The sequence below is a fragment of the Rhincodon typus genome, unplaced genomic scaffold (genome assembly GCF_021869965.1).
Source record: "Rhincodon typus isolate 14 unplaced genomic scaffold, sRhiTyp1.1 hic_rhity00000684, whole genome shotgun sequence".
In the NCBI taxonomy this organism is placed as follows: Eukaryota; Metazoa; Chordata; class Chondrichthyes; order Orectolobiformes; family Rhincodontidae; genus Rhincodon; species Rhincodon typus.
This window is the reverse complement of record NW_025966322.1, coordinates 4,243-28,176: the sequence shown is the minus strand read 5'-3', so window position 1 is coordinate 28,176 and position 23,934 is coordinate 4,243. Positions and strand designations below refer to the sequence as shown.

The following is a 23,934-nucleotide window of genomic DNA, read 5'->3' as shown; positions in this document are numbered from 1 at the left end:
TTACCTCATCAAAGAATTCTAACTGATTTGTCAGGCATAACCTCCCCTTGATGAAGCCATGCTGACTTATGTTATGATCATTGCCTCCTAAGGGTTCCTTTACCTTAAGCTCCCTTATTGAGTCTGCCTCATTGCATAAGACTAAATCCAGTATTGCCTGTTTCCTTGTGGGCTCCATCATGAGCTGCTCCAAAAAGCCATCTCATAGACATTCCACAATCTCCTTTTCTTGCAATCCACTACCAACATGACTTTCCCAGTCCACCTGCATATTGAAATCCCCCATGATCATTGTGACTTTGCCTTTCTTACACACCGTTTCTATCTCCTGGTGTATCTTGCGCCCCAAGTCCTGACTGCTGTTTGGAGGCCTGTACACAACCCCAACTGAGGTTTTTTTAACCTTCTGCGGTTCCTCCATTCTACCCACACAGATTCTGCACCATTTGACCCTACGTTGTTTCTTCCTATTGATTTAATTTTGTTTCTCACTAATAAGGCAACCCCACCTCCTTGGCCCACCTGCCTATCTTTTCGATAGGATGTATATCCTTGGATCTTCAGTTCCCAATTCTGATCCCCTTGCAGCCACATCTCCTTGATGCCTACCACGTCATACCTGCCGGTTTCGATCTGCGCCACAAGCTCATTTACCTTATTCCTTATTCCTTATACTGCATGCATTCAGGTATAACATCTTCAGTCCTGTATTAACCCTCACTCTTTTCGTTTTCATGTGTGTTTCCAGTGTTTGATTGCTAGCCTTTTCCAAACACTCACTAGAACATTGGTCCCAGTTGATTCAGGTGGAGACCGTCCCAACGGTACAGATCCCTCCTATTCCAATACTGATGCTAGTGCCCTGTGAAAAAGAACCCCTCTTTCCCGCACCGCTCTTTTAGCCGCGTGTTTACTTCCCTTATTCTCATGTCCCTGTGCCGATTAGCACGTGGCTCGGGCTTTAATCCGGAGATTATACTCCTTGAGGACCTGTTCTTTAATTTGGTTCCTAGCTCATGATAATCTCTGAACATGTCCTCTTTCCTAGTCTTGCCTTTGTTTCTTCCAGCGTGGGCCACAACAACTGGATCCTCCCCCTCCCACTCCAATATCCTTTCAAGCCGGTCAGCAATATCCCTTACCCTGGCACTTGGCAGGCAATACACCATGCAGGACTCTCGATCCTGCTTACAAAGGATACTATCTATCCCCCTAATTATAAAATCCCCTACAACTACCACCTGTCTTTTTGCTCCCCCCTCTTGAATGACCTCCCGTACCACGGTGGAGTGGTCAGTTAGCTCATCCTCCCTGCAGCCCTTTTCCTCATCCACGCAGAGAGCAAGTACCTTGTACCTGTTGGACAAGGTCAAGAGCTGAGGCTCCTCTGTTGCTGACTGCAGGATCTCTCTACCTGCCTTGACTACGGTCACACTCTGCTATCCCTGGCTACTGATCAAATTTGAATTACTTAATCTACCAAGTGTGACTGCCTCCTGAAACAAAGCATCCAGGTATGTGCTGCAGTGTTTGAAGCTCCTATTCCAGGTCATCAACTCTGAGCCAAAGTTCCTCGAGCAACCAACACTTGCTGCAGATGTGGTCACTGCAGTTCGCAATGGGATCAGCCAGCTCCCACATCATACAGCTACAACACATCACCTGTCCAGCCATTTATACTTAGTTAATTACGTTATTAATTTATATAATACAATGCCCGAATGTAATTGTTCACTTCCCAGCTCGCGCTTACACCACTCCCGCTGCTCGAATCAAGCTCGAACCAGAAGGGTAACGTTCCTACCTCCATCCTATTAAGGGCCACTGGCTGCAGAGCAATTTGTGCACCTTCAGCAAGCTTTCTTCCCTCATCCCACTGACTTTTTGTGGGGAGGATATTGTTGGACAGGGTATGTGATAACTTGTGTAGTTCAGTCTTTATCCTGTGCTTTAAGATATTTAGATGCCTTATTTTCTTAAAAAGAAAATACAGCAGTAGGATCCTAGGACTTTTAAGACCTTCTTTTGTGATCCCCATCCCAGATTGAGAATGGAATTTGCAAGCTCCTTAGATGTTTTGGATATCTACCTCACGGTTTAAAAAGTGGTTACCTTTTGTAGTCTTATGTTGCAGAAGTTGTGTTATTGAATTCCATATTGCAGTCTTTGCTGGTTTTTGACTTGGTGAAAATATTCTTCAGTAATTTTGAACACAAATTAATTAATGTTGCTTTTCCTTGGCCATCTCATTTTTCCATGATCCAAGACTCTGTTGTGCTTCAGTTATCATCATGGAATGCTTCTTCAGTGCAACTCAGTCAAATTACTGAAGGCCTTAAAGCAATTTAGGGACAGCTGTTCACTTAAGGCAAGTGATTACTGAAGTGAAACAAGAAACAATTCACTTAAAAATCTTTAGAGTGGGCGAACTTTTGAGAGGCCTTGGGTATAATTTCTGTTGTGTTATGGATGAAAAATTGGCACTTGCACATTGGCCTCCTGTTACATATCTGTCATGCTTTCTTAATCAAAATAGAGGACAGAGTTCTTGCTCTGATGTAATTTAACACAATATTGAGTCCTGGAGGTTGTAAAGTACCTAAGTGGAAAGTGAGATGAAGCTTCAGCTTGTGTTCAGCCCTACTGGATCATTGCAATAAACCTAAAACACAAATGTTAGCACAACAGTAAAATGGCGTATTGAAAGGGCAAACAACTGGAAGGTCATGATCATTCTTAGAGTCAGTGTGGAGGTGTTCCACAAAGTAGCCGCCCAGTCTCTATTTGGTCTCACCAATGCAGAGAAGACTGCAGTAAGATTCATTGGGCTAAGAATGGATCTGGGCTGAATAAATTGAACTCAAAGAATGGCAGGTGAAACGGTTGAACAGTGGACTACTCTCAGAAAAGAGCTATTCCAGGCATAGTTGGGGTATATTTCTTCAAAAGGAGAAACAATTCCAGAGCTCCCTGGATGACTGAAGAAATAGAAATTAAGGTAAAGAAGAAAGTGTGTTTCTGACAAATAATACAATTTGAGAATCATGTTGAAAGTAGAAGTTTCAGGTGAGGTAAGAAAGAAAGGTAAGAAAAGTGGAATTGAGAAAAGAGACTCGCAATTAATATGAAAGGGAAATTCAAAGTCTTATAACCAGGTGTATGCTTATATATTACAGAGACATTGGCCACTGGCAGTTCGACTTCTAGGTGATGCCAGAGGACTGAGTTGGATGTGTTTACACCCTTGTCCAAAAAACCATGCAAAAACGAGTCCAGCAAGTACAGGCTAGTCAGTTTAATTTTGGTGGTGGGGCTAAGTCCAGAAACAATAATTCAGGAGAAAGTGAATAGTCATATAACCAAATGCAGGTCATAGAGTCATAGAGTTGTACAGCATAGAAACGGACCATTCTGTCCTATTCGTCCGTGCTGACCAGATATCCTAAACTGATGTGGTCCCATTTGCCAGCATTTGACCCATATCCTCCTAAACCCTTCCTGTTCATCTACCCATCCTGATGCCTTTTTGTGTTGTAGTTATACCTTAATTGAAGAAAGCCAGCATGGCTTCATACTGCAAATGGTTAAAATCTGGTAAATACTACATACGAATGTGGTGGGGGTGATTCAATTGAAGTATTCTAAAGGGAATTGGATTATTTTTTGAAAAAGAACACTTTTCAGAGGTACGTGTAGAAGGTGGAAAAGTGATATTAACTGATGGCTGATTTGGAGAGCCAGTGCTGACACAATTGGACGAATTGCCTCCTTTGTTTCACAATTCTGCGATTATTCTTTTTGAATGGAATGTACTTCACAAAGACATGGAGGCAAAGTCTCAGAATAATTTGAACAATTAATTGACACAGGAAGGTTGGGAAGAACATTACAGGGTCTTTCTGAAGACACTAAAATGGATATTCTGCAAATAATTCAGCACACAAATCACTCTTCACTTCATAATTCTGACTAAAGGTCACCTGAAATGTTAACTGTCTGCACATTGCTGGAAAATCTGCCAAGCAATTCTAGAATTTTCTGTTCTATTCCAAATAAATTAGGTTACATTCTGTTGTTACCATGAAAACTTATTTATATATTGATTATAAGGTATAGATTAGTAGCAAGGCTATCTAATATGTGAAATCAGGGTGGATTATAAATTGGGAGTGAGTGGACAAGCTGCAGAGGGATATTGACTGGCTGAATCAAAATTTTGGATATTTTGGTATGGTGTGGTGGTGCTGGTAGAGGATGATTGGCTTGAACAAAGCACTGATCTGACCTTCAGTGTTGTCTACATTTTTATACATCATTGGCGATATTCTGGCATTGGAGGATTTTAAGATCTTAGGAGTATGGGACATTTTTCTTTGTCCTTTATCCAGTGCTACTGCCTAAATTGTGTCCTATTCTGTCATCATTTTCCAGTCCTTAAAATTCTCACTATGCTGTTCAAATTCCTCCATGACCTCGGCACTCCCTATTGCTCTAACCTCCTGTAACCTCTTTCCTCTAATTTGGTTATCTTGTACCTGCTACCCACCAGTTTTACCTTGTCACTTGTGCCCAAGCCTATGTAATTCTTTCCCAAGCCTTTCCACCTTGTTAACTCCCTCTACTCTTTGAAAGAATGAGCTTTATTGTCCTCTTTTTAAGTCATCAGTAAAGCTCTACTTTAATAACCAAGCTTTTTCTTATGAAACTAAAATACTCTCAAGAACTGCAGCTGCTGGAAATCAGAAACAAAATAATAATTGCTGGGAAAACTCAAGTCTGGCAGCATCTGTGGAGAAAACGCAGAGATAGTGTTTTAGGTCCAATGACCCTTCCTCGGAGCTTTTTCTTATTTATCTGTGATGCATTTACTGCACTTACATCACTTCAGAATGTTATGGGACTGCTGTTACCACCTTTGTGTATCAACTTCTTTCTTTGCCCTAAAACTGTGGGTTGAAAGGGGAAGTGATGGCTTAGTGGTATTATCGGTAGACTATTAATCCAGTAACTCAGCTAATGTTCTGAGAAGAGGTAGTAGGAACTGCAGATGCTGGAAAATCCGAGACAACAAGGTGCAGGGCTGGATGAACGCAGCAGGCCAAACAGCATCATAGGAGCAGAAAGGCTGACGTTTCGGGCCTAGACCAAACGTCAGTCTTTCTGCTCCTGTGATGCTATTTGGCCTGCTGTGTTCATCCAGCCCTGCACTTTGTTGTCTCTAATGTTCTGAGAATCCAGGTTTGAACCCCACCACGGCAAATGGTAGAATTTGAATTCACCAAAAATGGCTGGAATTAAGAATATACCGATGATCATGAAACCATTGTCAATTGCCAGAAAAACCCACCTGGCTCACTGATGTCCTTCAGGAAAGGAAACCTGCTATCCTCACCTGGTCTGTTCAACATATAACTCCAGACCCATAGCAAGCAAGTTGACTCTCAACCGTCCTCTGAACTGGCCTAGCAAGTCACTCAATTGTATCAGTTGCTAGAAAATCAACAACGAAACTGATGGACCAGTTGACATTGACAGAGACAGCAGAAAAGCCAATGGCAGAAATAGCCCTGCTGACTTCCAAGACCCTGCAAAGTCCCCCTCACTAATGTCTGGGGGCTAGTGCCAAAATTGGGAGGGCTGTCTCAGACCAGTCAAGCAACAGGCTAACCTTGTCTGTAAGGCATGATTCTGTGAATATGACTATGTCCTGGATACCACAGTCAACATCCCTGGATATGTCCTTTTCCATGAGCTGTACAAACGCAGCAGAGGTGGCAACATAATGGGAGAGAGTTGCCCAGAGAGTCTTTGACATTGCCTGCAGATCCCATGAATTCTCATGGCTTCAAATTAAATGTGGGCAAGGAAACCTCCTGTTGATTACCGTATATCGTCCTTCCTTAGCTGATGAATCACTACTCCTCAACGTTGGGGAGGTGACAGCTATCACTGGACTGTTAATCCAGAAACTCAGGTAATGTTCTGGGGACCTGGGTTCAAATCCCACCAAGGCAGCTGGTGGAATTTGAGTTCAATGAGAAAAACACTTGAAGGAGGCACTGAGGGTGGCAAAGTTGAAAGATGTACTCTGGGTCAGAGAGTTCTACAGCACGGAAACAGATCTTTGGGTCCAACTCGTCCATGCTGACCAGATATCCTAGCCTCATTTGCCAGCAAATCCCTCTAAACCCTTCCTTTTCATATACCTATTCAGATGCTTTTTAAATGTGGTGATTGTAGCAGCCTCCACCACTTCCTCTGGCTGCTTATTCCATGCATGCACCACCCTCTACATGAAAATGTTGCTCCTTAGGTCCCTTTTAAATCTTTTCCCTCTCAAATTAAACCTATGCCCTCCAGTTTTGGACTCCTCTACCCTGGGAAATAGACCTTGACTATTCACCCTATCCATGCCCCTCATGATTTTATAGCCCCAGCCTATTCAGCCTCTCCCTATGGCTCAGACACTCCAAACCTGGCAACATCCTTGTACATCTTTTCTGAACCTTCTCAGATTTAACAAAACACCTTTCCTGTAGCAGGGAGATGAGAATTGAACACAGTATTCCAAAAATGGCACGACCAGTGTCCTGTACAGCCACAACATGAAATCACAACCCCTACACTCAATGTACTGGTGAGGAATTTCAAAATCCATTACCAACAGCACAACTGATCCAGCTGGATGCGTCCTAAAGGACAGAGCTGCTAGACTTGGTCTGCAGCAGGCAGTAAGGGAACCCAACAAGAGGGAAAAACATACTTGACCTCATTCTCAACAATTTGTGGCTACAGATGCATCTGTCCGTGACAGCATTGATAAGAGTAATCTCCGTGGCTGTGTGCTACACTGTGTTCTTCTAGATCATGCAAGACAAACACTTTTCACTGTATCTTGGTATATGTGATAACAATAAATCAAATGAAATCAAATCCCCGCTTCAGATCTCAAATACTCTCCATGTTGTGTGACTCCATTACCGTCCTAAAGGAGACTGACTTCAAACAGATCTAGCAACTCGACTGGGCATCCATAAGGCACTGTAGGCTATCAACTGCAGCAGAATTGTACTCCAGCACAATCTACAGTCTCTTTCTCAGCACATCCCTTACTCGACCATGACCATCAAGCCAGGTTTTCAATCCTGGTTCAGTGGAGAGTGCAGAAGGGGGCATGCCAGGAGCAGCTCTCAGCTCTAAGCTCTTCCACCCTGACACATTCAGTCATGAATTATGGTAGATAATTGGGTAACTCACTAGAGGAGGCGGCTCCACAAGTATTCAGATCTTCAATAATGGAAGAGCCCAACACATCAATGCAAAAGATAAGGCTGAAGTATTCGCAGTGATTTTCAGCCAGAAGTGCCAAGTGGATGATGCATCTTGGCTGCCTCCAGTGGTCCCCAGCATCGCAGATGCCAGTTTTCAGCCAATTCCAAGTGATATCAAGAAATAGTTGGAAGCACTGGATACTGCAAACGCTATGGGTCCTGACAACATTCAGCAATAATGCTGCAGCCTTGTGCTATCCCCCAATCCAAGCTCTTCTGGTACCATTACGATACCAGCATTGACCCAACAATATGGAAAATTGCCCAGGTATGTCCTGTGCACAAAAAGTAGGACAATTCCAACTCAGCCCATTACTACCCCATCAGTATATTCAAGATGATCAGTAAAATGATGGAAAGTGTCGTCAATTGTGCTATGAAGCAGCACCTGCTCAGTGCTGGGTTTGGGTTCTGCCAGGGCCACTCAGCTCCTGACCTCATCACAGCCTTATTTCAAACATGGACAAAAGAGGTGAATTCAAAAGATGAGGTAAGAGTGACATCAAGAATGCGATGGACCAAGTGTGGCATCAGGGATCACAAGGAAAGTGGTAGTGGTGGAGAGGGGGGAGGGTTGCAGACTGCTTGTTGCAGTCATACCTGGCACGTAAGATGGTTGTGGTTGTTGGAGGTCAGCAGTCGCAGCTCCAGGACATCTCTGCAGGAGTTCCTGAGGGTAGTGTCTTCGGCCAAACCATCTTCAGCTGCTTCATGAATGACTTTCCCTCCATCATAAGGTCAGAAGTGGGGATGTTCGCCGATGATTGCACAACATTCAGCATCATTCATTACTCGTCTGCTTCAGTATCTGAGAAGATGCAAACAAAATCTGGAAATATCCAGACTGGGACTGGAGGGTTTCGGCTATAGGGACAGGCTGTACAGGCTGGGGCTTCTTCCCTGGAGCATCAGAGACTAAGGGGTGACGTTTATAAAATCATGAGGGGCATGGATAAGGTAAATTGCCAAATCTTTTTCCACTGAGAGGGGAGTCCAAAAATAGGGGGCATAGGTTTAAGACAAGAGGGGAAAAATTTAAAAAGGAGCTGAAGGATAACTTTTTCACGCAGAGGCCAGTGCGTGTCTGGAACAAGCTGCCAGAGGAAGTGGTGGAGACTGGTACAATTACAACATTTAAAAAGCATCTGGATGGGTACATTTATAGGAAGGGTTTAGAGGGATATAGGCCAAATGCTGGCAAATGTGTCTAGGCCAGATTGGGATATCTGGTCGGCGCAGGTGAGTTGGACCGAAAGGTGTGTTTCTGTGCTGTATGACTTTGATTCTTTAAGTGCAAGTAACATTCACACCATACAAAAATCAGGCAATAACCATCTCCAATAAAAGACAATCTAAGCACCTTGACACTCAGTGGGGATTCAGTGATGGTGACAGCAATTTCAACATGCTTAGGTTTACCATTGACCAGAAACTCAACAGGACTCGCCACATAAACACAGTGACTACAAGAGCAGGTCAGAGTCTAGGAATACTGTGCTGAGTAACTCACCTCCTGACTCCCCAAAGCCTGTCCATCTTCTACAAGGTGCAAATCAGGAGTCTCCACTTGCCAGGAGTGCAGCTCCAACAACACTGAAGAAGCTTGACATCATCTGAGACAAAGCAGCCCACCTGATTGACACCACGTCACCAAGCATCCATTCCATCCACGACGAACGCTCAGTAGCCACAATGTGTACTATCTACAGAAATTCACCAAAGATCCTTAAACAACACTTCCAAACCCATGACCATTTCTATCTAGAAGGAAAAGGGCAGCAGGTGTGTGCAAACATCTTCACCTGCAAGTTCCCCTGCAAGCCACTCACCATCCTGACTTGGAAATATATCACCATTCTTTCAGTGTTGTTGGCTCAAAATCTTGGAATTCCCTCCCTAAGGGCATTGTCTCACAATCTATAGCACATGTACTCCAGTGGTTCAAGAGTGTATATCACTACCACCTTCTCAAGGGCAACTATGGATGGACAATAAAAGCGAGCCAGCCAGTGACCCCTATGTTCCAGTCGTGAATAAGTGTTGCTGATTTTTTTTTTCCCCACAATCCTCTTTCCCCATGATTGTTCTAACCTATATTGGAGATGTGGTTTGTTCAAAATTACATGTTGATTTTATTTTTGACATTGAAAATCATCATGTTCCCAAAACAGACTATTTTGGAATGATTTAACCACTTATGATCTGTCTCTGCAGTTTAATTAACAGTTCAATCTAATTGAATGGTGGAGTTGGCTCAGCTGGAGTGGGCTGGGGTGCAAAATAACTATTTCTGTTTTTGCCCACAATGATTTATTTAAGTAAATTTAATAAAAGCATGGGAGAGAATGAGTAGATAATGGTCAGTCTAAAATGGAATCGATGATTAATAGATTATCTGGTTCTCAAGGTGAGTTGAATGGCAGAAAAACATAGAATTCATGCAATACAGCAAAATTCTCCCCAAAAACCTGAATAAGTACCTGAAGTTTATGACGTTATGTTTTGACTATCAAAACATGTTCTCCAGAGCACACATCCCTTGGTAGAACCACTTGAATGTTTGTGGAATGCAATAGTTGGGTTTGGGTCAAATGGCTGAGTTTTTTACTAAATTTTAATCTGTGGACTAATAGAAGTTTTGAAGTAATAATACTGTTTAAAATTTTAGAATACTTACTTTCTTATTATAGAAACTGATGTTTCAGCGTAAGTTTGTCAGAACACAATCCAGTGTATCAGGAACCCAAAGCTGTTAATAACTGAAACAAATGCATGCAAAAGGAATTTTGATTCATGAGATTTGACATGATATTAATGAAGATGGCAAATAAATTTATTTCTACTTTTGAAATAAGGGGAAATATACAATGCTGAAAAAAAAGTTAAATTGAAAACCAGACATACAATGAGAGGCTACTTGTCACACACTAATTTTAAAATAAGATCAGAATATGATCTAAGTAGACAATATAATTATCTCCCAAGATTTGCCTATTGTTGTGATGAAAGACCATTTTACTGTGCTATCAAAGTTTAAAATAGGTATGTGCATATCAACTAAGAGTAGAAGTAGGCCATTTGGCCCCTTAAGTGTGGGCTAGCATCAGTAAGTTCATGGCTGATCTAATTGTGGCCTCACCTCCATTTTCTTGTTTCGCCCATACTCTTTGATTCCTTTTGTCAATCAAGAATCTGTACAACTTAGTATTTAAAATATTCAAAGATCCTCCCTTCACTGTTCTCTGAAGAGAATTTAAAAGACGAGCCTACTGAGAGGAAAAATATCACGTAAACCCCATTGTAAAAGGGAAATCTTTTTTTAAACCATTTTCCGTAGTCCCTCCCAGAAGTTGAAATATCCCCTCAATACCATCCTGTCAAATCTCCACAGGATCTTGTGTTTCTATAAGATCACCGCTTATTCTTCTTAACTGCAATGGATGCAGGTCCAACTTTTCCTCCAAAGATAGCCCCTTCAGCCCAGGAATCCGTTCAGTGAACCTTTTGACTGAACAGTTTTTAATGCTATTATTTTTTCTTCAAACAAGGAAACCAAAACTCTGCAATACTTCAGATATAGCTTCACCAATGCTGTTTATGACTATTGATGAATATCTCTCCTTTAATATTTTATTCCCCTTGCAATAAACAAATTTGCATCCTAATGGCTTGCTGTACCCAAATCCTAACTTCCTGTGATCCTTGTACCAGAAGATCCAAGGTTCTTTCTACCACATTGTTTTACAAACTTTCCTTATTTAAATGATGTACAGTTTTTCTATTCTTCTTGCTAGTGTGTGCGGATTCATGCTTTCCCAAATTATACTCCATCTATCAATGTTTTGCGCACTCACTTGACGTGTCACAGACTTTATATACTCCCTTTGTAAACTATTATGTCATCCTCACAATTTACTTTCCTACCTATCTCTGTTATGAACCATTTAGTTAGTTTCTTATTCCAAGTCATTTACGTTGATTGTAAAAAGTTGAAGCTTTCAATATTTATTGAAAGTTTATCTGTGCATGACAAATTATACTGTGTATATTTGAAGTGAGCTGTATATCAATGAAATTCAGGAAGTAATAGTTGACAGTTGCTAATTTTTATTGACTTGTTTTCTCTTGCATGGAAAATATACTTCAGAGGGTTTGTCTGTTTTTTTTGTGTAATAGCATATGATGCAGCCATATTCTAGAAGACTCGAACTGATAATATGGATGAAGCAGTTTAAATAATCTTAACCAAGTGAGCCTGCAGTATTTTAGACATGGGTGTTGATTAGTAGGCAGGTGCATTGTCCAGAAAGCCTACAATTATAGGCCTGTAAATCATGACTCAGTCCTTCCTCAAACCATTGTAGGTCATTCAGAAGGCCAGTGCCTCAACTGATTGGGGGGTTAATTGTGTGATTGGGGTCTTTAAGTTAATAACCTTTGCCTGATCTGGCACTAGACACGTGTATGTCAGATGTGTTTTGCAATTAGCCACACAATCCTCCCAAGAACTCTGCATTTCTCCATCTCTTGTCTCTTACTCATCCTTTAACCTCTTCTTTTCTAATTTTGACAGCAATGCCTTCAACCAACTAAATGCTAAGTTCTAGAGGTTCCTTCCTAATCTTCCACCTCTCCTCCTATTAAGACTCTCCTTGAAACACCTGTATCTGGCTAAAATGAAATGTTGTTTTCATGTTCTTGTTAATTTTGGTCTGATTATCACCTTGTGAACCACCTTGGGATATTTTGGGATATTAAAGGAGCTCTATAAATGCAAGCAGTTTTTGGTTATGTACACATCATGATGAAAGTGGACTCCACACTGGTCCCTGTTGTCTCTTCAGACTACAAGTGTGTGTATTCATTGTAGTCTGTTGGAAACACACTATCCTTTTCAAAAGTTGGTGGTTCTGAGCATTTCCAGTCTATTTACTTTTGTGGATCTGAAGGCTTGGAGAGACCACTGAACAAGTGGAACGTAAGAAGAGAATGTAGAAATGTTTTATTTTTAAATGAAGAGTTTGGCAGACTAAATATTTTAAATGAGTTGGAAATCTTGCAGTTTGAAAGACATCAGGTTTGTTGATGTCAAACAATTCTTAAAAAATCTTTGCTCCAATTGCTTTACAATTTTAATGCAATGTTTTAATTCATTGTGTTAATTATAAATAGATAGTAACTGATTAAAAGAAATTACCTATTATAATAAATAATTTTCTTTCTTCCTTCCTTAGATGCTGCGCCACAGGAGTGTCCAGAAAAGCATCTTTGGTTTAACTTCATGAAGCAGTCTTCTCATCACAACAAAACACAAATAAAGCTTCTGCCCTTGGATTTCTACATTTCTGTCGTGTAAAACACAGCAGTCCATGAGGCACATGCATCTGGAAACTTCTCAGAAAGAGCAATCTAAGGATGTACCTCGGCATGCTGCAGGCCATGCAGATGGCAGCTTTCAAGGTACACCAACAAATGACTATCGCTTGGACTCTAGTGATGTCATCTCTGAACGAGGAGTTTTGGCAGAATACAGTGAAAGTGAGGTTAGATTTCAAAAAGTGTATCAACTTTCAATATTTTCTCACCTATCTAACTCTTCAAATACTTTGGATCAGAGACATTGCAAACAGGGTATTAAAAGAAGTTCAACTGAGCAACATCCAGAACTTGAACTCAATCAGAAAAGAATCCACGTGCACTGCAAAAATTCTGTCACATTAACTGAAAGTCTAAATGCATCTAATTGTGGAACTGATAATGGCAATCTTTCTGAAAAGGCATTAGAAAAGACAGGTGACTATATAAATCAACAGGACAATAGTTTCCAGGATGGAGACCCAGTTATGCATGGTTCTGCACAACACTTTTATCACAGTGGTTTGCATGTTATTGAACACACAGGCTCTGAGTACAGTACCCCAATAGAAGATGGGGAGATAGGTTCACCTGGCGATAAATTAGTACCAACAACACCATCATCTGACAAAGAGATTCACAATATTACCAGCACTGGACTGCTATCCTCTGAGAAAACACCATTATCCTGTGGACAATCAAGTACTGCGTCTGCCAGATGTACAGTAAAACGAAAGCTGCTATCGCCAACAAATGCATCCGGGAAAGAGATGTGCTCAGGGGATGAAAGCCCTCCTGTTGCAAAGAAATGTAGGATTCAACTAATTAATTCTATCCCAGTTTCTTGCAGAAGTACTGATGCCAAAGCAGCACCTTTCTGGAATCACCTACTTCCATCCTCAAGGGATGCATCCAAGGTTTGTGTTATCTGCAATATCTTCTATGTTTTCTAGCTGAGCACTGTATCTGAAATCCATTCATTAATGCAAAGAAATAGCTGAGAAAACTGCTTTCTTTTCACAGCTGCTGTGTTTCTAAATTGGTAAAGGTCTTGCATCTGTTTGGAAATATCGTGTTTTGATGATTTTTCTTTTACTTCATTAAAACCTGATTTTTCCAATCTGGAGCTTCCCAGAAAATAACTTTTCATGTCGCAATGCTTTTGGATCATCTCCACGGTTAGCCAAACATACCGAACAACTTGGTTTTTGCTTGGGTTTTCTCAGTAAATTGGCACTGAAGCATAGCTGTGTGCAAGAGTAGAGTGAAGATCCACGCAGTAGTTTGTTGGATTGTGACTTAGCAATAAAGTTGTGTCTTCTTAACTACAGACATCTGTGTTATTAGAAGACCAGAAGGAACTCTGGAGTTATTTTGATGATCACGTTCTAAATTAGGCATACTGTAGTTTCATAATGATATGGCCTCAGCAGGGTAAAATGGGATTATTTGCTTCCACTTTGTGAACAAAATATGAAGTCTGCATATCTAGATTACTGTTCAGTAGGGACTAATAAAGAAAAGACAGGTGACTTTAATATCTCCAAAGACAGGTGACTGAAATACTTCATCAACAGGTTTCTCAGAATCAAGAGGATTGATGGGACATTATTTAGAGATTTTGTAAACAGCTGTTAGGACTGGTCTAATAGCAGAGATTTTTCTGTTTCTTCCTGGGGTCCACCTGATATGGCTAATTTATTAGCTAACTCTACCAATAACTTGTGACAATTTGACAAAATATCAACCCTCAAAAGCCATTTTTAAAAGAATTTGCTTTGACTACATTGCATCATTTTTTTAAAACATACAATCTATTGTAACATATACATGGAACTGTCCCCCCATTTGTCTCACAAGAGTGTGTCTCAATCCAGAGTAGCTAGAAGCCAGATTTAAAATATTTACATGATTTGAATTTGGTATATATTATTGCAAAGGTGGCCTTTTGTGTGTGGTCTTTTATCTCCTACTTCTCTTCCTTCTCCTCCTCTGTGGAATCCAATAATTACACAGTAGCCCAGCTGTAATCTGATACAAGTTTTTTTTCAATACACTGTAACATATTGAAGTTTATATTCCATGTGTTGTCATGAAATCCAGTTTTCCGTTAACTCTTTTATTCCTTGTATTTAATGTGCTGCTTTTAATATTTTTTTGTGAGCTTCAATCCTCAAATTTCCTTGCTGTTCCATTTCACTCCATGCATAGAGACGACTTTGTTAACAATTCTATACCATTTACAACACATTATTCCTCATAGTCACCTTTTGAACTTTCCAAAATTATTTGATATGGTTGCCAAATAGAAGCACATGGTGCTAAATGTAAGATAGTGTTGCTATATCATTGGCTAAGGGGTAGGAGGTAAGGTGTATGGTGAATAGATGTTTTCTCTGACTACAAAGCAGTATGATGTGCAGTTCCGGTGAGCCTTTAAGAGAATCATTGATATTCTCATATTAATAACCTGGACTTGGGTATGGGGAAAACAATTTTAGAATTTGGAAAGGATTAAAAACATGGCTGTGCAGATTAAAAAGAATGAAGGGGATACTTCTGGAGAACATCAATCCTGGTGAAATGAGTGGACATACGTCAAGTGCAATTCAATGTGGTTAGTAGTGAAATAATACATCGTGGGGAAAAAAACCATATGATATATTCTGATGGAAACTATTTTAACAGTGGTGAAAAGCAGAATACATATGGTTGCAGATTCATGAACGTTTGAAAGTAGCAGGAAAATTTGTTCAGTTGGCTTTTTTTTTACAAAAATGCATGAGATACTTGGCTTTGTAAATAGAAGCATTACGTACTAAGTCAAGAAAGTCATGCTAAACAGAAGTCTGGTTTGAACCCATCTTGAGGATTGTGTACAGTTCTGGGTATTATATTTTAGGAAGACTGTTAAAGCCTTGGAATGATATAGAGGAGAATTACCTGGATGATATCAAGGATAGGTGAATTTAAGTGGAGTGGCTGGATAAATTGGAATGAGTTGTTCAGCATGGAGACATGGTTCATGCTGACCAAAATGTCCATCCCTGCTAACTCCATTTCCTTTCCCTTGGCCTATATCCTTCTAAACCTTTCCTATCTATGCATTCGTCCAAATGCCTTTTAAATGTTGCTAATGTACCCACTTCAACCATTTCCACTGCCAGCTCATTCCATGCGCATATATGCGTACCACCCTCTGTGTCAAAAAAAGTTGCCCCTCGTGGACCAATTTTATTCTTTCCCCTTTTTACCTTAAACTGATGCCCTCTAGTCCTCGATTCCCCAACCTTGGGTGGAAAAGACTGAGTGCATTCACCCTATCCATGCCTCTCATGATCTTATACACTTCTACAAGATTCCGCCCCCCCCCCCCCCCCGCCCAACCTCAGTCTCCTATGCTCTAAAGAAAAAATGCCCTAGCTTGTCCAACCTCTCCCTATAACTCAGTCCCTTGAGTCCTGGCAACATCCTTGTAAATTTCTTCTGCACTCTTTCCGGTCTAATAACATCCTTCCTCTACCAAGGTGACCAAAACTGAACACAATACTCCAAGAGTGGCCTGACCAACATCCTGTATAGCTGCAACATAACTTCCCAACTTCTATACTCTATATCCTGACTGATGAAGGCCAGTGTGCCAAAAGCCTTCACTGCCCTATCTACCTGTGACTCCACTTTCAGAGAACTGTGCACCTGCATTCCAAGGTCCCTCTGTTCCACTACACTCCTTAAGGCCCTACCATTCACCATGAAGCTCTTACCTTGATTTAACTTTCCAAAATGCAATACCTCACACTTATCTATATTAAACTTCATTAGCCATTTCTCTGCCCACTTCCCCAGCTGATCAAGTTCCTGCTGCAATGTCTGATAACCTTCCTCACTGTGCACGATACCGCCCATTTTAGTGTCATCTGCAAACTTACTAATCATGCCTTGTACATTCTCATCCAAAGCATTGATATAGATACAAACAGCAATGGGCCCAGCACCAACCCCCAAGGCACACCACTAGTCACAGGCCTCCAGTCTGACAAGCATCCTTCCACTATTACTCTCTGCTTCCTACCATCAAGCCAATTGCATTTCCAATTTGCCAGCTCTCCCTGGATTCTGTGATCCAACCTGCCAGAGCAGCCTACCAAGGGAACCTTATCAAAGGCCTTACTGAAATCTATATAGACCACATTTACTGCACTGCCCTGCCCTCATAAACTTTCTAATAAATCTTACCCGGTCTGGCCTACTTGTGACTCCAGATGTACAGCACTGTGGTTGGCTCTTAACTGCCCTTTGAGCAATTAGATGGGCAATAAATGTTGCCTAGCCGGTGATGCCCTCATCCCATGAATGAATAAAACAAAAAATCTCCCACATGTGAAGCCATGCTGACTACTCCTAATCAAACCCTGTCTTTCCAAATAGATGTATATCTTATTCCTCAGAATCTTCTCAAGTAACTTACTTACCACAGATGTTAAGCTTACTGGTCTATAGTTCCCAGGTTTTTCTTTGCAGTGCTTCTTGAATAAGGGTGCAACATTCGCTACCCTTCATTCTACTGGGACCTCACCTGTGGCTAATGATGATGCAAGTATATCAGCCAGGGCCCCTGCAATTTCTTCTTTAGCTTCTTGGATATATCTGGTCAGGACCAGGAGATTTATCCACCTTTGTACTTTCTAATACTTCCAACACCACATCTACTGTGATATGGACTGTGCCCAAGATACCATCACTAACTTCCCTAGAAGCCTTAGATAACAAGGTGTAGAGCTGGATGAACACAGCAGGCCAAGCAGCATCAGAGGAGCAGGAAGGCTGATGTTTCAGGACTAGACCCTCCTTCAGAAGACCCTTTCATGAGAGGGACGAGAGGGAGAGGGAGAGGGACAAGAGGGAGAGGCAGTTTTGCCCCTGTCCATAACTCTTTTAAAATTAATAGAACTATGGTCACCGGTCCCAAAGTGCTCTCTCCTTGGTCACCACAGGCACCTGTCCTGTCCTATTTCCCAAGAGTAGGTCGGGTTTTTGCCCCTTCCTGAGTAGGACCCTCTATATACTGCTTGAGGAAACTTTCCTGAACGCACTTAACCAATTTCACCCCATCTCAGACTGGGACTGCCATAGTGTTAAGGGCTATGTTAGGAAAATTAAAATCCCCTACACTGACAACCCTATTGCTCCTGCAAGTCTCCCCAATCTCCAGCAAAATTATTAATAGGCATGTGGTGATTGGAATCGCAACCGCAGCAAGAGCAAGGTAGGGAATAAAGATGGGGAATGTTAGAAGGGTGGACTGAAGCAGATTTGGTGGTGGCTAGAACATGAAACTGGAACTTCCTATAGCACAACTCCAATAATGTCACCATCCCCTTCTTTTTTCTTGTTCTCCTGTATAGTAGAAACCTGTTAAAGGGATTCTTATCAGAAGTCTTGAGAATGAGGAGAGATTTTTGTGAGAATGGCAGAGAGGAACCATTTCCTCTGGTGAGTGGGTCAGTAATCTGAGAACATAGATTTGGAAAAAATGCCCAAGGAATTGAGGAAAAATGAGTACTTATTTACATAAAGTGGTCTAAAATCTGGATTATGTGACCAAAGATTGAGAACTTTGAAAGGTAATTGGAGAGAGCCTATTCATAATGTCATGGGTAGTTTTAAAATACTGGGTTTGGGATTAAATTAGATAACCGTGTCATTGCATTGGTATGATGAGTCAAATGGCTTTCTTCTGTGCTTTAAGTTATTTTTTGTTTGATCATGGTCCATCTATGGAGGAATACACTGAAAATAAAAAATGAAAATCACAGCAGGTCAGGTAGTATCCATGGAGAAAGAGTAAGGTAGTGTTTTGAGTCTAAATGACTGTTCTTCAGAGCTGATGTGAAGTAGGAAAACATTTGCATTGCTTTTTTTTCCAATCTTTGGTAACACAGTCATCAGATCTACAGCAATTGGATACCTTCCAGCTTGGTCATCTCTGGCACAATCCCACGTTCAGTATTTGGCTCCCTCCCTTTCCTGACTTGTGTTGTTCTCCAGCAAAATTATTAATAGGCATGTGGTGATTTTTTTCACATGGGTAACTCCCAGTTCTACTGCATCACTATCTCTATGCTTTCCAACTGCCTGCACAACATTTAAGTTGTAAATGAGCCAGAATTTCCTTCAATTACTTGGGAAGATCAAAGGCATTCATTGTATTCACCCTTTTGCCACTGAGTCAGCTCCTCTCTGATTGTTCACTTCAGCTACATGAGTCAGTCCTTGATACTTTTGCTTTGCTCAATCCAGAGTGGAAGTTCCAGTTTCATGTTCTAGCCACCACCAAATCTGCTTCAGTCCACCCTTCTAACATTCCCCATCTTTATTCCCTACCTTGCTCTTGCTGCGGTTGCGATTCCAATCGACATTAAATAAAAACCAAAAGAACTGCAGATGCTGTAAATCCGGAACAAAAACAAAGTTGCTGGAAAAGCTCAGCAGGTCTGGCAGCATCTGTGAAGGAAAAAAACCATTAACATTTTGGGTCCAGTGACCCTTTCTCAGAAGCTTGAGGGCCTAAACTCTCCCATGTCCCAGCCTCCTACCCCACACACAAGGAGGTTCTGCGGAAGGGTCACTGGACCAGAAACATTAACTCTGATTTTTTTTTTTCTTCACGGATGCTGCCAGACCTGTTGAACTTTTCCAGCAACTTGGTTTTTGCTCCAATCAACACTACTTCTTTGTCATGGCCATAAATGATTTCTTAACACTGTCCTTGCTGTCCAGAGAAGCTGTGATATGGAGGTGCTAGTGTTGGACTGGGGTGGACAAGGTCAAAAATCTCACACAGGAGAGAGTGCGTGCGTGTGCGCATGTGTGTGGAGGTGAGCAAGAGAGAGCGTGAGTGTGCATATGCATGCAAATGCACTGGTGTGAACTCTCCCCCTCCTCCCCGTCTCCCTCTCAAATCTATGGGGTGAGTTTGTAATTGCAGGTACCTTCTATTTTGTTTAAAAAGCACACAATTTGGAGATATCAGTCAGTGGTATTTCCAACGTTCCTACTCTGGATATAAAACCAGTCTGACTCCAAGTTAAAAACGCAGATTCTAAACAAGGCCTCACACCTTAAATGCATTGTCTGACCCGAGATGTCACCTCCAGTATACTGATAAAACCTTTAGTTATCTCGGGGCAGTGACTTGAAAGAAATTCTGAGACTTGCATGTTAATCATTCAAAACCTTGATCTCCTTTCTGACTAATTAAAGATTTAATAGCCATTTTAGGTTTGTTTGATACATTCGCATCAGTTCTATGATTCTTTGATCTTGTACTTATAAACTCTGTGCCTATTGCCATCTCTATTACTAACACCTGAAGAAGGAGCGAGGCTGAAAAAGCTTGTTTTCAAATAAACCTGATGGACTATAATCTGGTGTTGTGATTTTTGACCTTGTCCACAGAAGCTCTGATCTTAATTAACTCCAACTCGTGCAAAATCCCTTATCAACATCCTGTCTTATAAATATTGCTTTTTTTTTTCCCCCAGTTCTTGCCAACATGCTTTTGGCACCTATTCCAATGCAGCAATTTCAATATATTACTTCATGGAATCATACAACTTGACAGCATGAAAGGAGCCCATTTCTAATCAAACAGGCCAGCAAAGGAGTCATCCAGCCTAATCCCACTTTCTATCTCCTTTGACTGTAAATTGACGCACTTCAAGTGTATTTTTTTTTAATTCATTCACAGGATGTGGATATTGATGTCTAGGCCAACACTTATTGCTTCTACAAAGTTGCTGGAAAAGCGCAGCAGGTCTGGCAGCATCTGTGAAGGAAAAAATAGAGTTAACGTTTCTGGTCCGGTGACCCTTCCTCAGAACGGACCCGAGACGTTAACTCTATTTTTTCCTTCACAGATGCTGCCAGACCTGCTGAGCTTTTCCAGTAACTTTGTTTTTGTTCCTGATTTACAGCATCCATAGTTCTTTTGGTTTTTATTTATAACTTCGACCTAGTTGCCCAGAGGTTAGTTGAGAATCAACTATCATCCTGTGAGTTTGGAGTCACGTGTATGCTAAAGGTGGCTAATTTCTTTCCTTGGGTGACTTTAGTTCACTAAAAATACATTTTTAAACGTTCTGATTCTTCTTGCCCCAACCAATCTTTCAGAGTTCCAGAACCATGCTACATGAATTTACTTGAAACCTGCTACTACTTGCCCTAATTTTTTGCCCCTGGTTATAGACCCCTCAACGAAGTAAAATATAACCACTTTTCCACTATGGAACCCTAGTGGAAACAGACTTATGAACATGCAAATAAGGAACAAAGAGTAGGCCACCTGCTCATTTGAGCCTGCTCTGCCATTTGATAAGATCATGGCTGATCTGATTTTAACCTGAACTCTACTTTTCCTGCAAATCCCCAATAATCAATCTACCTCTGCCTTAACGTTTGAATATTTAATAAATGTTAAAAATATTTAATTTTCAGTCTCACACATTTATCAACCATTACATTTTATAAAAACCGAAAGAATTGCAGATTCCAAAAATCAGAAACAAAAACATAAATTCTTGGGAAAACTCAGCAGGTCCGGCAGCATCTGTGGAGAGAAATCAGAGTTAACATTTCGGGTCGAGCATCCCTTCCTCAGAACCATTACACTTTGCTTCCTGCCTCTGGGCCAATTTTGAATCCAATTTGCTGCTATGTCTTGGGATCCCTTGGACTTTTCCTCTCGTGACTAGTCTGCCATATGTTACCTTAAATTCATTGGTGAACTATGTAGACTACTACAGCAAATGCTTTCATTGATCTGCTTGTTGCATATCGCTACATGCTCAACAAAATGGATCAGTTTCTGACTTTATCCCATCCCAACAGACATTATTCCAATCATGTTCTTGCCACTGAATTTAGGCTGCCTGACCCTATAATTGATTTATCCCTATCACCCTCTTTGTACAACTTCAGTGGTCAACCAGAACCAGGCTGTCACCAGGGAAGGTTGGAAAGTTATAGGAAACCTTCACTATTTCTTCTTTTGCTTCCCTTAACAGTTTATCCAATGTTTTATTCAGGCATGGAGATTTATCCACTTTTAAAGATGTTTATCTAACATTTCATATTTCTCCTCCTCAATTGTCATGTCTGTATCACCCCTTTGTGGCTTTGACCCAACTTACCATTACCTCGGATGTTTTCAGCCTGTGCCATGCTCTGAGACCCCTGTTTATTAATTTCAGGTACCTTCCCATTTTCCAATCCTGGCTGCCAAATTTGGCAGAACCTTCACCCACGTTACTGTATTCAGCAGTACACCCTTTATATCCAAATACCTGATTTCCTATCTTAGAACCTGTTTTCAAAACCTTTCTATTTGACTGTACCTTTGGTCACACTTTTCCAAAACTTTGATTTATGTTCTGTGTCAGATATTGTGGTGAAATTGGGATGTTTTACTATGGTAAAAATGTGATGGGAATAATGTTTGTCAACTTACCATTTTGGGGAAAGCCTCTGAATTAACAAGTGATCAATTGTCATAGTTTCTTTGTATTCTCCTATTTCCTCCTTCCTGCTATATTTATTTCATCCATGTGTAAGACCTGGTTTGCCCACAGATAATTAAGCATGAGTGGGAAAGTACTATTTTCAAATGGCTTAACTTCTAACTTGTTGCTCTCTTCAGCTATTTTCTTTTCTTATGTACAAGTATTTAAAATTAACAAGGAATTTTCAGGCCATTAATCCATCCATCTTTATGTAGCTTATCCAGAAGTATTTGTAGCACCCAAAACAAAATTCTGAAGTAAAATTTGCAACAATGTACAATATAATTTAAAGGCTACTTGGATCTCAAACACACCAAATAAGTTTTTTCATCCAATTTTCAGAAATTGGAATATTGCACAAGGAAATCTATAAAATAGAAAACCCAAGTTACAAAACAAATCGAAATGCTAAAAGAGATGTGGTATTTTGGTTCCCATCACACATCTTGATGTGGCCCAGATTTTGCAGACAAATTTCTAAGTATATAGTTGCATCTTCAGCATGATAGTCAGTTTTCCCATACACACAGCAGAAGGAACTGGCTGGCTGATGCTTGAATCAGAAATGTATACTGAAGCAAATCTGTGTGGGATCATGATTATAGGACCAGAGTAGATTTTTAAATTGCTATTGGATGTACATAACATGGGTAGTGCAGTTGTTTAAGCATATCTATGCTTACCATGGAAATAGTGTTAAAGCTGCACACATGATTGACTAGGATTCATTTTTTCAGAATGAAACAACTGATTTAGGTTCTTCATATGTCATTCTTTAAGTAACAGAAGCTTTGTTCATCAAATGTCTAATGCCTTATTTAAAGTTTGCTTTTGAACAGCTTTTAATTTAGTGCTGACAAGCAGTTGTGATTTATATAAAAGAGTATTCTGTTCAGGGAGTATGAGGTTAAAAATTCATGTAAGAGGACTATTGTGACAAACTGACAACATTGCAATGTTACATCACAGATTGGAACACAGGTTTCAACAGGTGGTCCATATATATCATTTAATGTTTGCATTCCCCTTTTACACTAGAATTCTTCTGATTGTATCAATGCTGGCAGAAGGTTAAAGAATGGATTACGTCTGAAATCGTAAGTAGACTGCACCTTATCCTTGTGTTGGTATCTGCTAATAGTGGTTAAATGAGAAACAACTCTTAAATCTTTAAAAGAGCTATAATATATTTGTTGTATTAAGAACATATGTTTTGGTTTTCACAATGTTGATTTGTCAGTCTTGACTTCCAGTCTGAATCAGAATGTTTGTTTGTTTCAAGTCTCAATCCAGAGACTTGGGCACATGGTCTGACAGCACTTTGTGTAATACTGGAGAAGTGCTGCGTGTGAGAGGTGCGATTATTCATTTGAGATATTGAACCAAGGTTCCCTTCTCGCTCAAGTGGATGACAGTAGCTTCTGTAATACTAGTATTCTCCTTTCTGTCCAAGCCAATATTTATCCTTCAGACAGATAAAATATTGTTGTTTGTGGGAGCTTAATGTGCAAATTATCTTCCGTGCTTCCTACGGTACAAGAGTGACTACACTTCAAAAGTTTTGTAGTTTATAGACTGCGAAGTGCTCTGAGACATCCTGAGGTAAGAAAGGTGCTACACAAATCCAAGTCTTTCTTGTACCTCTCTCACATATCAACTGTGGAAAGTCAGTCGCGCTTCCTATTATT

General features: G+C 40.6%; 1 protein-coding gene across 5 annotated transcripts in view; it reads left to right on the top strand.

Moving 5' to 3' along the window:
* The window catches only part of LOC109933605, a 44,270-nt gene extending 20,923 nt beyond the window's left edge, over positions 1-23,347 (top strand). For all 5 annotated transcript variants that reach the window (XM_048621459.1, XM_048621461.1, XM_048621462.1 and 2 more), the window contains 2 exons: positions 12,566-13,603; positions 23,285-23,347. In XM_048621459.1, the coding sequence (XP_048477416.1) occupies positions 12,701-13,603; positions 23,285-23,347 (966 nt within the window). In that variant the 5' untranslated portion in view covers positions 12,566-12,700. The remainder of the gene's footprint in view (positions 1-12,565; positions 13,604-23,284) is intronic.
* The last annotated feature ends 587 nt before the right edge of the window (positions 23,348-23,934 follow it).